General features: G+C 40.9%; 1 protein-coding gene across 1 annotated transcript in view; it reads right to left on the reverse strand.

Annotated features, from left to right (window-relative positions):
• The window catches only part of AGPAT5 (1-acylglycerol-3-phosphate O-acyltransferase 5), a 97,752-nt gene extending 83,692 nt beyond the window's left edge, over positions 1 to 14,060 (reverse strand). The window contains exon 1 of the mRNA XM_089679516.1: positions 13,667 to 14,060. Coding sequence (XP_089535642.1) covers positions 13,667 to 13,885 — 219 coding nt within the window. The 5' untranslated portion in view covers positions 13,886 to 14,060. The remainder of the gene's footprint in view (positions 1 to 13,666) is intronic.
• Between the last annotated feature and the right edge of the window lie 200 nt (positions 14,061 to 14,260).

A 14,260-nucleotide genomic window follows, 5' to 3' on the forward strand; every position in this document is an offset into this window, starting at 1 on the left:
TTGTCCTTCACTTGTCTGGATGTTGCGATTGGGATTTTCTTTACCATAGAGAGGATCTGGCGATCATCCGCCACTGTTGTCTTCTGTGGACGTCCATGCTTTTTTATGTTGCTGAGCTCACCAGTGCATTCTTCTTTCCTCAGAATGTACCAAACTGTTGATTTGGCCACTCCTAATGTTGCTGCTATCTCTCTCATGGATTTGTTTAATTTTTGAAGCTTTACAATGGCCTGTTTCACTTACATGGACAGCTCCTTTGAACACATTATGTAGGTTCACAGCAATAGATTGCAAAATGTAAACACCACACTAAGGCTGGCCATACATTATACAATTATCTGGAGATTTTTGGTTTAGATTTACCAAAAACCATATAATAGGAGGACAAACCTAAACAACACTTTCAGTTGTATCCAATTAGGCAGGCCCTTGCACTACACAGCTGAAGGTAAATCTAAAGGAAATTGGGCAGAAAATTGGAAGAGAATTGTATAATGTATGGCCAGCCTTAGAATCAACTCCAGGCCTTTTACCTGCTTAATTGATGAATAACAAAGGAGTAGCCCACACCTGGCAATGAAAAAAACTTTTGATTCAATTGTCCAATTACTTTTGGTCCTTTGAAAAAGGAGGCATGGCTACTCTTAAGAGCTGTAATTCCTAAACCCTTACATCCAAATTGGAGAACATACCCTCAAATTAAACCTGAGAGTGTGCACTTTTAGCCCATATCCATTATATAACTATAAAGCACAAAATAGAGCAAGAGAGCGCTAAAAGTCCAAAAAGCTGCTGAAACACCAAAGGGTACCAAATAACCCCCAAAGCATAAATGTAAAGTAAGGTGCAGCGCTAAAAACTAACCACATCTGTGAAAGCTCCACATGTTAAATACATAAATAAATGCATAAAAATGTATGAATAAAGTGACTCGAGACAAAGTGCAAAATATATATCGTTCAAAATAGAAGTGACTCAGTGGTAGCATAAAATCTGTCACCAAATAGTGACCAATAGTGCTTTATAGTGCTAAGATATTGTCCCAAATATAGGTGCATGGAAGATCTGATAATCTTCAGTTATAGGTGTTCCATCCGGTATTTATGGTGATGTGACCAATGATATAAAGACTGAGCACTCGCCAGATGCGCAATCAGTAAGCACATTTAGAGACAATACTCTGAGTATATGAACTAGAGGCCCCTTTAAGGATGAGTGTGGTCTGGTCAGGTATTCCCTTCACTGCTTACTCCGCTGTCAGTAATGGCTCGATCACTCTTCTCCTGCAACTAGACAAAGCATGTATAAAAAGCTTTTGCATAATGGAGATGGTCACAACGGCGGGCAAGGTGTTCCAACTGTCAGTGCGGACAGGAGTCCCTTTCTTCGGAGCTGCTCTATAACTGAAGATTATCAGATCTTCCATGCACCTATCTTTGGGACAATATCTTAGCACTATAAAGCACTATTGGTCACTATTTGGTGACAGATTTTATGCTACTACTGAGTCACTTCTATTTTGAACGATATATTTAATGTGTGCCCACCATTAGAAGTGGGTGGATGCAGGGCGGTATATTCTAATGGTGGACATACCACACAGTTTTTCTGGCAGAGATTTTTCTTTTTTTCATTCAGCCCACAGGCTGCAAAATAACCACATCATATATACCAGACAAGGACCAGCGACATACTGGTACATCACTGGACTTTGAATGGTTATACCAGGATGATGCCTACAGCTGCAGGCATCATCCTGGTATCGTTTTTTTTCATCCGGCAATCAGCTTTCATGTAAAAGCAATCCTAGTGGCTAATTAGCTACAGGATTGCTTTTACAAGCAGCGGGAGATGCCCCCTCCCTCCCCTGCTGTCTTCTACGGCCTTTCCATGCAGTGCCATTGGGGGAACCTGAGAATGCAGCCATGTTTCTGCCAGCTGACCATAGAGCTGACTGGAGACCAGAATGGCGCCAATCATCTCTATAGTCTAATAAACTGAAAGCTACAAGCATTTCACTTCAGTTTCACAGGATACAAACAGCTCCATTTGTAAATTGGAAAAGCATCTAATCACATCGATCTTGGTGAGATCAGATGATGTAAAGGCAGAGGAGATATCTAGATTGTAATAGACCCCAGATTTCTCAAAAAAGAATACCTGTAAATGCCTATTGCAGGCACGGGGATATTAACATTCCCTGTAATAACTATAAACGGGATTCAAAATAAATGAAAGTGATAATGTAAAAATAAATTAAAAAAATAAAAACAACACCTGCATGTGTAAGAGTTGACCCTGTGCCAGTATGTAAACAGCGGTTGCACTATACATGTGAGGTATCGCCGCAAACAGCAGATTGTGGGCAGTAATTCTAGCACTAGACCTCCTCTGTAAATCTAAAATGTTAGCCTGTAAAGGCTTTTAAATTGTCACCTATGGAAATTAAAAATGTATGCAGTTTGTTTCCATTGCACAGGGCGTGTGCAGTTTTAAAGCATGTCATGTTTGGTATCTATTTACTTGGCATACCATCATCTATTATATTTTACCAAATAATTGGCCAATATATTGTGTTTTTGCATTAAACTCCCTAGCGGTATGATTATTTCAGATTTTTGGTGCTGAAAGCGGTACCATTTTATTGCATGGAAATATGTAGTTTTCTTTTATTGTAGGCCTGTAATTTAGGAATAACTCACTGAAATCTGTTTGAACAAGAGTCTAGTAAACATTCCAGATATGATAAAACTTGAAACACAAAATCATAAATTATAATTTAATAAATACTCATAAAAAATATAATAATAAATTTAATTCAATAATATAATCAAACCAAAAACACTGAAATTTGAGTTAGCACATCGCTGAGCAAAGTGTCTGATGACGAATTTCCCCACGAATCATCACTCAATTCTGCAAGTGGTTCTGATTTACTATCGCTGTTCTCTAGCCGGTCTAAAACAGATTTTGACATAAAGGGACGCTTTTTGGATGCCACGGACTTTTCTAAGTTTCCAGGCAGAAAGAAAGTCAAAATGCAGGCAGGGCACAGGAAAAAGCAGTAGGGACAAAATGTATGTGAAATGCCTTGAAACAGCAATGTTTTACTATGAATATTTTAAAAAATTACTTTTTTTAAAAAGATTACAAATTTGCCGCCAGTTCCGGCACCCGTACGTCCTGACATCACAGGGACCGGAACACGGAAGCCGGAATCGGCCGGAGGGGATGGCCAGGGACGCATCGCGGGAGCAAAGGACAAGGTAAGCGCTGCAGGGAATCCCTGTGCAATGCTGCATGGTAAGCCCGAGTGTAGCTCGGGGTTGCCACTTTTGGTACTGAAACTCTACCCCGAGCTACACTAGGGAATACCGCTAGGGAGGTTAAAAGTAAAAAAAAGTGTATTTTTTTTAAAAGAATGTAAAGTAATTTCCTAGCAAAAAATACAGATTTTTTTCATGTGAACAAAAAGTGTCAGAAAAGGCTTGGTCTTCAGGTGGTTAGAAGAGTGAGTGACGTGTGGCATAAACTTCTAATACCCCCCCCCCCCCCCATGACTCCTTTTTGGAAAGTAGACACCCCAAACTATTTTCTGAGAGGCATGGTGAGTCAATATTAGAATTTATGTTTTTACCACAAGGTTTTTGAAAATTTTTTTTGCACAATATTGTCACTTAAATTATTTATTGCTCACACATGCCATGGATATATGTGGAATTACCCCCCAAAATACAACTTTGTGTAAAGAAAAAAAAAAGTTTTGTCATTTTCCAAAAACTTGCAGAAAAAAAAAATCTTCCATGGACTCAACATACCTCTCAGCAGATAGCCTAGGGTGTTTACTGTCCAAAAAGGGGTCATTTGGGGGTGTTTGTACTGTCCTTGTAATTTAACACCTCAAGAAATAGGATAGGCAGTCAAAGTAAAGCTGTGTAAACTCCAGTATTTATACCATAGTTTGTAGATGCTATAACTTTCACACAAACCAATTAATATGCAGTTATTGGGATTTCTTTTTACCAAAGACATGTAGCAGAATAAAGTTTGGCCTAAATTTATGACGACATTTGCATTTTTTTGGATATTTTTCTTGACAGAAATGAGAAAATATCAGGGTTTTTTTTCAAAATTTTCGGTCTTTTCTTTTTGTTTATAGTGGAACCACCCATAGGTGATCAAATACCACAAAAAGAAAGCTCTATTTGTGTGAAAAAAAAGGACATAAATTTCATTTATGTACAGCATTGCATAACCATGCAATTGTCAGTTAAACTAGTAGAGCGTCGTATAGCACAAAATGTCGTAAATTACAGTATCTATACCATAGTTTGTAGACGCTATAACTTTCACACAAAGCAATCAATATACACTTATTGGGATTTTGTTTTTACCAAAATCATGTAGCAGAATACATTTTGGCCTAAATTTGACTAACTCTGAGTTTACTATATATTTTTTTATAGCCGAAAGTAAAAAATATCATCATAATAAAATAAAAAGAGCACAAGTGATCAAATACCACAGAAAGAAAGCTCTATTTGTGTGAAGAAAAGGAGACAAATTTTGTTTGGGTACAGCATTGCATGACCACGCAATTACCAGTTGTAACAGCGCAGCGCCAAATAGAAAAAAAAAAGGCCTGGTCAGGAAGGGAAAGGGGGTAAATCTTCTGGAGGGCAAATAATAAATTAAAAAAAAAAACTTTTTTTTTTTGTTTTTACTCATCAGGTTGCTTTAACTGACTTTATCTGCAGATCAAAGTTCATCCTTTTGGTCCTCAAAATGATATGTTAGTGCAAATAAAAAAAGTATCACTGACAGTACTCAATTGTTTCTGTCCTTTTGGATACAAAATTTAACATTGTTTATTATGAGCCATGTTGTTGATAAACATTGCCAGACTGCGTTAGTTTGACAACTCCAACTGTCAGAACCTTCTCTTTGTATTAGGCAATGCTGCTTTGATCAGAGCTAAATTGCTGAGTACAGTAACAGGGGAGGTCCTGGAAGCAGGGCAGAAAGACTGGACATATTACACACAAACACCCTGTGTACAAGGATGATATTTTTTGGGTGTAGTCTAACACGTCCAGAGTCTGCAATTGGTTAAAAGTCAGCAACTAAAGTATTTGTAGCTGCCGACTTAATTTTTTGGAGGGAGCCTGGAGCTCCGCTTTAATTTGTAATATTCAAAGCAAATTCACCTATCCAATTGTGTCGCCACACTTTATTTTGCTGAGAAATCACTTTGAAAAACATGCCCTAGCATTTCTAGCCACAACCATCTTGAGTATGGGCAGATGATTCATGTAGCATTTACTTTGAGGAATCAGAATCTATCTGCCTTTACCTCAGGCATACAGGCTGACGGTGTGCTTAGCTGAGAAAGCCCTCCCCCTGATGAGAGGAAAAACAATTCCCATGAAGACTCCTGCAATGTATGACATTTTGTACCCTAGGCCAGAGAGCAGGAAGCAACTGGTAAAACAAGGTTAAAAACTGGTTAAAAACAAGTCTGTATAAGGATTAAAAATAGTTCATGTTGACTGAGAGAGTTTAGTTCCACTTTAATGAAAAGCACATTGTATAGATATGCAGGAACAAGGACATGACACCGCAAAACTAAACCACATGCTCACTAGTAACCAACAATAAAAGCAACCCTATGTCTGGCTAACATTTGCTGTATAAAAGTTAATCTTTGTTAGCAGCACAAAAGTAAATAAATGCACACCCAACTAAATCAGGAAAATGAACAGGAACTGCACCCTAAAGAAGTTGTAGTGTAGGTCAGCAATGACACAGATGTTCACTTTACACTTCTAGAAAGTGGAAGGAAATGGCAGTATCCCTTAATAAAAAAGACAGTCAATTCACTAGTTCTGATCTGTCGTCTGCCTTTGGACCAAAGCACTAAATTCATTAAAAGCTATCAATTCATCATATTAAAATAGGATTCTAACATAACGTACATGGTCATTCATGGATGCTCAGTGCAAACTTCAACTCACAGTATGAAAATAAGGACCCACTTGTTATGGAGGTGCAAGTACTTTCATAACATGCATACTGTTTTTCCCTCCTATAAATTGCAAGTGAAAATAAATACTGCAGAAGCAGAGATACCAACAATGTACGAGCCTTTAACTGCTCACTATATTCAATAAAAACACTGAAACAATTACGTTTAGCTTATAGTAGTTGTTTTCCAGTGTCTGAATGTATTAAACTTTTTAATTAGTATATCTAACTTGTAGATTAAATTATGTCCAACAGCATCCTCTGAAAATGTTTGCACTGCACCAGGCCTAGCCACAAAAAAAAAAAAAAATCATGGCCATCCCCAGCACATGTGCCAAGTCAGCCAGCTATTATTTTCCAAGGACTATGTGAATGTTTTAAAGAGCACTGAAGATCATAAACACTGCTGTGGCCCTGGGTATCCAGCTTTGATTTGTCTACATCTGAGGTCAGTCCCTAAAAACTAGAGTTGTGCTTAAAGGAGTCATGCACACTAGGGCTTTTTATAACATCAACAAATTATAACATTTTAATAACGAATAATAGCATTTAGAAGAGTTTAGGAGCATTAGTGTTACATTAGTGTTTTTACAGTACATGTAAAAAAAAAAAGAAAAAAAAAAAGAAAAGCTGTTATGAGCATTTTAGGAGGGTTCAGCATTTTTTTTCTGACAGAAAAATGCTCTCAAAACCTTTTTCCTGCTCCCAAACGCTAAAGCTTGAAAAATGCTACTAGCCTAAAATAGTGTGCATGGACACATAGGTAAAGACTATTGGCTTTTAGGAGAAAAAATGCTAATAATGGCTTCTAGGAGCTTAAAAATAACCTGCTAGTGTGCATGCGGAATAAAAGGATGACCACATTAAAGCAAAGCTCTACCCAAAAGGGGAAGCTCCACTTGTTTGCCTATTCCCCCCCTCTGCGGTCACATTTGGCCCTTTTTTTTTTTTTCTAGGGGGGGGGGGGCAGAAGCGGGTACCTGGTTTTGACAGGCACCTACTCCCTCTTCAGAATCAGTTCACCACGGGGTGAGAACACCGCTGGATCCCTGGGCAGGTAAGTGCAGCAGCTTCCAGCTCAGTTCACCACCCCTCCTTCCCCCACAGCTTTCTGGGACACTTCACAGGTCCCAGAAGACTGCAGCCCATTCACAAAACGCAGCACACTGTGCAGTAGGAAACTGGCTGTGAAGCTGCAAGGCTTCACTGCCGCTTTCCCTTAGTCAAGATGGTGGCACCAGCACCCGATAGCCGGATCAGATGCTTGGACAGCATGTCGACTTAATTTTTTGGGGGGTAGGATTGGGGGTCAGAATTCCACTTTAACCACTTGCCTACCAGGACAATTCTGAAAATTCTCTTTTACATGTAAAAATCAGTCTTTTAATAGAAAATGACTAAGAATTCCCAAACATATATTTTTAAGCACAGGCCCTAGAGAATAAAATGGTGGTTGTTGCAATTTTTGTATCTGTCGCACGGTATTGCACAGCTGTTTTTTCAAACACAATTATTGAAAAAAATATACTTATTTTTTATTTTTAAATGCACAAAAACACAATATAAAACCCAATTGTTTGATCAAATATAAAAGATGTTAAGCTGGGTAAACACACCTAACATGTCCTGCTGTAAAATTGTGCATGCTCATGGAATGGCAACTATGGTACTTAACAGCTTCCCGACCGCCCTATAGCAGAACTACTGCTACAGAGCGGCAGGGCTGTGCAAAATCACATATACAGTATATACTTTTTTTTGTAATTCTGGGTAGGGAGCGCACGCCCTACCTGCACTGCCATTGTAGGCTACAGCGGTCGATCAACGGATCCTGGCCCAAGATTCCCTGCCAGCACTCGGCGAACGCTGAGGAACACTGACAGGGGAGAGGTCTGTATGTAAACAATATAGACCTCTCCCCTGTCAGTTCCAGCACGTTGCTTTGTATTGCTCAGCATAGCAGAGCAATACAAAGCAGGGTGCTTACACAGTAAAATACACACGCAGCACACAGTTAACCCTTTGATTGCCCCAGATATAACCCCTTCCTGCCCAGTGTTAATAACACAATGCTTTTTAGTAGCACTGATCACTGTATTTAGTGTCACTGGGGATGTCAGTGACAGTTTCCCCCCAGTGACAGAATGCCGGCCGCAGTCCTGCTATAAGTCGCTGATCGCCGCCATTACTAGTGTGAAAAAAAATAAAATGCCAGTGTTTTTGCCACCATTTGTAGACGCTATAACTTTCATGTAAACCAATTAATTTACACATATTGGGATTTTTTATTTTATCAAAGACATGTAGCAGAATACATTTTAGCCTAAATCTATGATGAAATTAGTTTAATTTGCGAGGGAGGTTTCAATTTTTTTTTTCTTTACACAATGTCTCTAATTTTTTTTAAATCAAGTTTATTGCTATCACAAGGGATGAGAACAACATCCCTTGTGATAGCATCGGCTGTGACAGGTCCTCTTTATGGAGAGATCTGGGGTCTATTAGACCCCAGATCTCTCTGGCCTCCAAAGCAGCCAATCAGACCCAGATCAGTCTGATCAGCTGCTTTATTGGCCAGCAACAGACACCGGAATTGAGAAAATACTTGCTGCTTCCACTTTCTTAGACTATAGTGACATACCGATTCACAATCCCCCTTCCGTAGCCCCGTAAAAGCAATCCAGAGGCTATTTAGCCACTCTGATTGCTTTTACAGTGTTCAGAATCACTGACTGAAAACACTGGTATGGCTGCAGCCATGGCCCCAGTATCCCCACTTCAACCAGAGGACGAATGGGTATGTCCTATAGTATTAAAGCTACACTCCAGGAATTCAGCCACTTTCAAAATCGTGCCAGCTTACTATGGGTGAAGTCAAACAAGGTGCATGCCCTCTCATGGACTTCACCCCACCCTACATTCTTAGATCCCGTTTCATTCATAGAAGCTGTAGTATGGGTGGAAGAGCAGCTGATGGAAAGGGCTGGCATGGTAGGCTCTCTTGATGAAAGGCTGTCACTGCCCCTTAGTTGTAATGGCCCCTGCTGCACTGTAAGATTACAGTGGCAGGGGTGGAGGGGCATGGACAGAGGAAAATTTCACCTAGAAGAGGAATCAGCACAAGGGACACCTGGCTGTAAAGTTATGTCCCTTGTGCTGTTTTTCACTTTGGCTACACTTAAGCTTTCATTTACATTATTACTGAACGCTGGGAGCACAGCTGTCGCTATTATTCTATCACTCCAAAGCCCCGTCTTTCCTTCTGCCCAATCACACAGCAGTTTGTATTTTGTGAATAGGTTGACATAATACAAAGTCTTCAGTGAAAGGACAGCATGGGACAAGGCAAGCAAAGCTGCTGCTATGTAAGAAAGCAGCGTCACTCCTGTTGGAGACCACGAGAATAGCCGTACTCCCAGGGCTCAATAAATCTGGCTGTAAATAAAATAGTTCACAAGGTGGTATGCAGCTTGGTGGACTTAACCCACAGTGGGCCAGCACATTTTAGAAAGTGGCTGAATTCCTGGAGTTCAGCTTTTAAGCAGTATTAAACCCAAAACCAAGAGTGAAATATTATATCACAGCTTAGATGTGGTGGCTGCATTAGTTTTCTTTTTTTGCAACGTTCTATGGCAGCCGTTCTCAACCTTTTTAGCCCAGAGGAGCCTCTACATTTTTCATGTTTCAGAGGCACCCTTACTAAAGACCAATTAATTGGGAGTCAATGGCCTCTTATATTGATGGTCAGTAGGAATAATGCAACTCTTAGACAGCTAAAACACACAATAGGTGTAATTCTGCTAACTTTTCCAAGTGTTTTCAGTCCTTGAACTATGCAGGCACCATTAAAAGGAAGGTTAACCAGCCACAGCTCACGGAACCCCTAGCAACCACTGGAGGAACCCTAATTGAGAATTTCATATTTTAGTTTTCATTAAACCAGAGTCTAGTGTCCCCTTGAGCTGAATATACATGTTACAATCTGACTGTACAATCAACTTTATTATTCATTAATGAGGAACTAAACCTAATCTAGATCTAAGGCCTGGTTCACGCCTATGCGTTTTTAATGCATTTTACAAAAACACACCACAATCCATTTAACATGGTTTCCTATGGGATAAGTTCACATCTATTCATTTTTCAACCACTGCGTTTTTGGAAAGGTTTTTTTTTTTTATACACATGACACGGTTCATTTTTGGTTCAGTAGACTTCAAGGGACACAAGGCAGAAACACATGTAGTGCACTTTTAATTAGGGATGCACCGAAATTTCAGTGGCCGAAACATTTTGGCTGAAAACACCTCCTTTGGCTGAAATTAAAAAAAAAAAAAAAAAAAAAAAAAAAAAAAAAAAAAAAAGGAGCACCGATACAGGTGCTGAAAAAACCACACCCCTAGGTAGTTCTCAGCTTTACCTGAGAAACCATCGATCCCAGCACTGGGAATAGAGATGAGTGAAGGAAAGATGGCTGCAACTCACCTCTATGCCCTTGGAGGACTGGAGCGATGTCACTTCCCATTTCAGCAATTTTTTTTTTTTTTAAAGCACTAGATCAATGCTTTTTTTTTATCTAATAGTTACATTGCAGAGGAGAGATGTGGGGTCTTCTTGACCCCATATCGCTCCATAAAGAGGACCTGTCACTAATTATTTCTATCACAAGGGATTCATGCATTTCTTGTGATAATAAAAGTGATTACATTTTTTTAAAGGGACAGTGCAAAAAAAAAAAAAAACACTAATAAAAAAAAAAAAGTTTAAAGTGCCCCCATCCCCCCCCCGTGTTTGCATGTAGCCGTGAATGCATAAGTAGGCCATGCCCACATATGTAAACGGTGTTCAAACCACACACGCGAGGTATCTCCACGAACGTCAGAGCAAGAGCAATAATTCTCGCAATAGACCTCCTCTGTAACTTTACACTGCTAACCTGTAGACATTTTTAAAGCATCACCCATGGAGATTTTATGAGTCCCGCATTTTCACGCCATTCCACGTGTGTGCGCAATTTTAAAGCGTGACATGTTGGGTATCTATTTACTTGCCGTAACATACTCTCATATGTTAAAAAAAATTGGGGTATATATTTTTTTTAATCAGTGTATTTTGTTCCAAAATATATATATTCATTTTTAAAAACTGAGCATTTCGGTTTTCGGCCAAGTGCATTTTGAATTTTCGTTTTCAGCACCAGAATTTTCATTTCAGTGCACCACTAGTTTTAATGCCAATATAAAATATTGACTTTAATGCTACTTTGAGGCAACTTTGATGTGACTTTGGATGGGTGTGACTTTGATGCCACTTTTTTTTTGTCAACAGGAAAGTTCTGACAGTTCTGTTCATGTAGTGCAACTCTGATGCAACTTTAAATTCTCTGGCACTCAAGAAACATCAAAAGTAGCATCAAAGCCCCATCCAAAGTCGCATCAAAATAAATACTTTTTTTCTACTGAAAAACCAAGCATCAAAAATGCGTAAACAAAACCGCAAAAAGCATCAATCTCAACATGCAGAGGTGTGGACCTATCCTTAAACTACCCAATCAGTTTGTATCCAATCAAGCAGACCCTTGCACCACATACTTGCTGGTAGATCTAAAGCCTAATGCAGGCCATACATGGGTTGAATTCTGAACAAATTTTCTTTAGAAAATCAGAAATTTCATGCGTTTTCTAATCCGATGGTGCCATCGATTTCAAAATTTGACCAACCAAGCCTTTAATTTCACCGCATATTGCTACAGAACAGAACGTTAGTGGCCAAGAAAACAAGCCCAATCACTCAAATTCAATGGTTGCTCAAAAATTTGCCGTTGCTGTGGCCCACTAATGGTGTGAAATTTGAACGAAAAGTCTTACATTACATTAGACAATTTTCTTTAGATTCACCAAAAAGCATAGAATATGAGGTCAAACCTAAACACTTGCAACCAGGGGCGGACTGACAACTCATGGGGCCCCCGGGCAATAGGGGATCATGGGGCCCTTGTCCTCGCACACACTCAAATCACACCCAAAAAAGCCTATGAAAGGTACCAGGGACATCTCATGGGGCTCCCTGCTGACCCTGGGCCCTTGGGCAGTGCCCGAGTTCTCCAATGGTCAGTCCGCCCCTGCTTGCAACTGTACCCAATCAGGCAGGGCCTTACACTACATAGTTGAAGGTAAGTCTAAAGGAAATTGTACAGAACATTGTAGAATGTGTGGCCAGCCTTGTTCACAGCCAGCCGGGCAGTAAAAATAGGCATTTGAGATGTGGTTTTACAGCCGCTAGCCCCTTTCCCCAACTGAGCATCTAAACAACAGCATGCTTTCGCTTCATTGCCAATATTAAACCCCTTCACATTCGGAGGACAGTACCGCTGTTGAACGCAACCCATTCAACCATATGCAATGTAGGACAAATCAACCTTCTCATGGTTAAAAAAGGTGCTTGCAGCTGCCCTCTGAAAAGCAATCCACCGCAGATCACCTTTCAAGGGCTACTGCCTATCTGAACAAGGCCTAAAGCTGAATATACAATCATACTACACAACAGCCATACAATAATCTATAGATTTACCAAAACTGTGTAATAAAAAAGGACAAACAATCCATTCAATCTGTATACATGTAAGTGGGTCCTGGCACTACATAGCTGATGGTAGATCTAAAGGAGATTGTACCACCTGATTGTATAGTGTATGGCCATCTTAAAGGAGATTATACAACCTGATTGTATAGTGTATGACCATCTTAAAGGAGACTATACAACCCGATTGTATAGTGTATGGCGATCTTAAAGGAGACTGTACAGCCCGATTGTATAGTGTATGGGGATCTTATAGGAGACTGTACAGCCCGATTGTATAGTGTATGATCCTCTTATAGGAGACTGTACAGCCCGATTGTATAGTGTATGATCCCCTTATAGGAGACTGTACAGCCCGATTGTATAGTGTATGATCCCCTTATAGGAGACTGTACAGCCCGATTGTATAGTGTATGATCCCCTTATAGGAGACTGTACAGCCCGATTGTATAGTGTATGATCCTCTTATAGGAGACTGTACAGCCCGATTGTATAGTGTATGATCCTCTTATAAGAGACTGTACAGCCCGATTGTATAGTGTATGGCGATCTTAAAGGAGACTGTACAGCCCGATTGTATAGTGTATGGCGATCTTAAAGGAGACTGTACAGCCCGATTGTATAGTGTATGATCCCCTTATAGGAGACTGTACAGCCCGATTGTATAGTGTATGATCCCCTTATAGGAGACTGTACAGCCCGATTGTATAGTGTATGATCCCCTTATAGGAGACTGTACAGCCCGATTGTATAGTGTATGATCCCCTTATAGGAGACTGTACAGCCCGATTGTATAGTGTATGATCCTCTTATAGGAGACTGTACAGCCCGATTGTATAGTGTATGATCCCCTTATAGAAGATCGTACAGCCTAATTGTATAGTGTATGGTGATTCTCGATGCCCATACTCTGTAGACTATAGATCCCAATGAAATACAGGCTACAGATGTCATCCTCCATCATGCAATGGTGAAGGTGACAGATGACAGTTATGGTGACAATCAGGAAGTAGTCATGTTCTACACACACACACGTGCCCCCTTCCCCGGCCCAGACCCTGACCTGCACCCCGGTGTAGTGCTGGAAGAAGAAGAGCACCATGCTCTGGTAGACGGTGTAGAGGCGGTCGTCCCCCCTCCTGTACAGTCTCTCGGGTAGTAGGACGCTCAGGGCCTTCCAGCAGCCCCAGGCCAGCAGGTAGGTGGGCGCCGTGCCCAGCATGAGGGCGGCAGGCAGCATGTAGCGCAGGGAGTAGGTGTGCAGCACAGCGGAGAGTAGCATGGTGGAGCCCCGCTCATTCACAGCCAGGTGAGAGGAGAACGGCCGACACTGCACCTACTACCACCCGGCAACACGTGAGAGGGGAGGGGCCGGGAACGGGGCGGGGCGAGCCTACAGCTGCTTGACACATGGGGCACAGAGGACAGCTGCACGGAGGAGACTGGCGGCGGCATGGCTCACAAGTTTACACATAGAAATGATAGCTGGGCACATGAACCGGATGAGGAGCCTCACACCGCCTTCTCTACTCACTGCAGACAGGGAATAGAGTCCTCCAGACCACAGGCAGCTCAGACGTCACACGGAAGAGCGGGAGCTGCGCCGCCATCTTTGTACCTGGCAAGGAACTTTTCAGACAAGTCGAGGAGGTGGGGG

The sequence above is a fragment of the Staurois parvus genome, unplaced genomic scaffold (genome assembly GCF_062004578.1).
Source record: "Staurois parvus isolate SC_StPar_1 unplaced genomic scaffold, SC_StPar_1.0 ptg000226l, whole genome shotgun sequence".
NCBI classification, from domain to species: Eukaryota; Metazoa; Chordata; class Amphibia; order Anura; family Ranidae; genus Staurois; species Staurois parvus.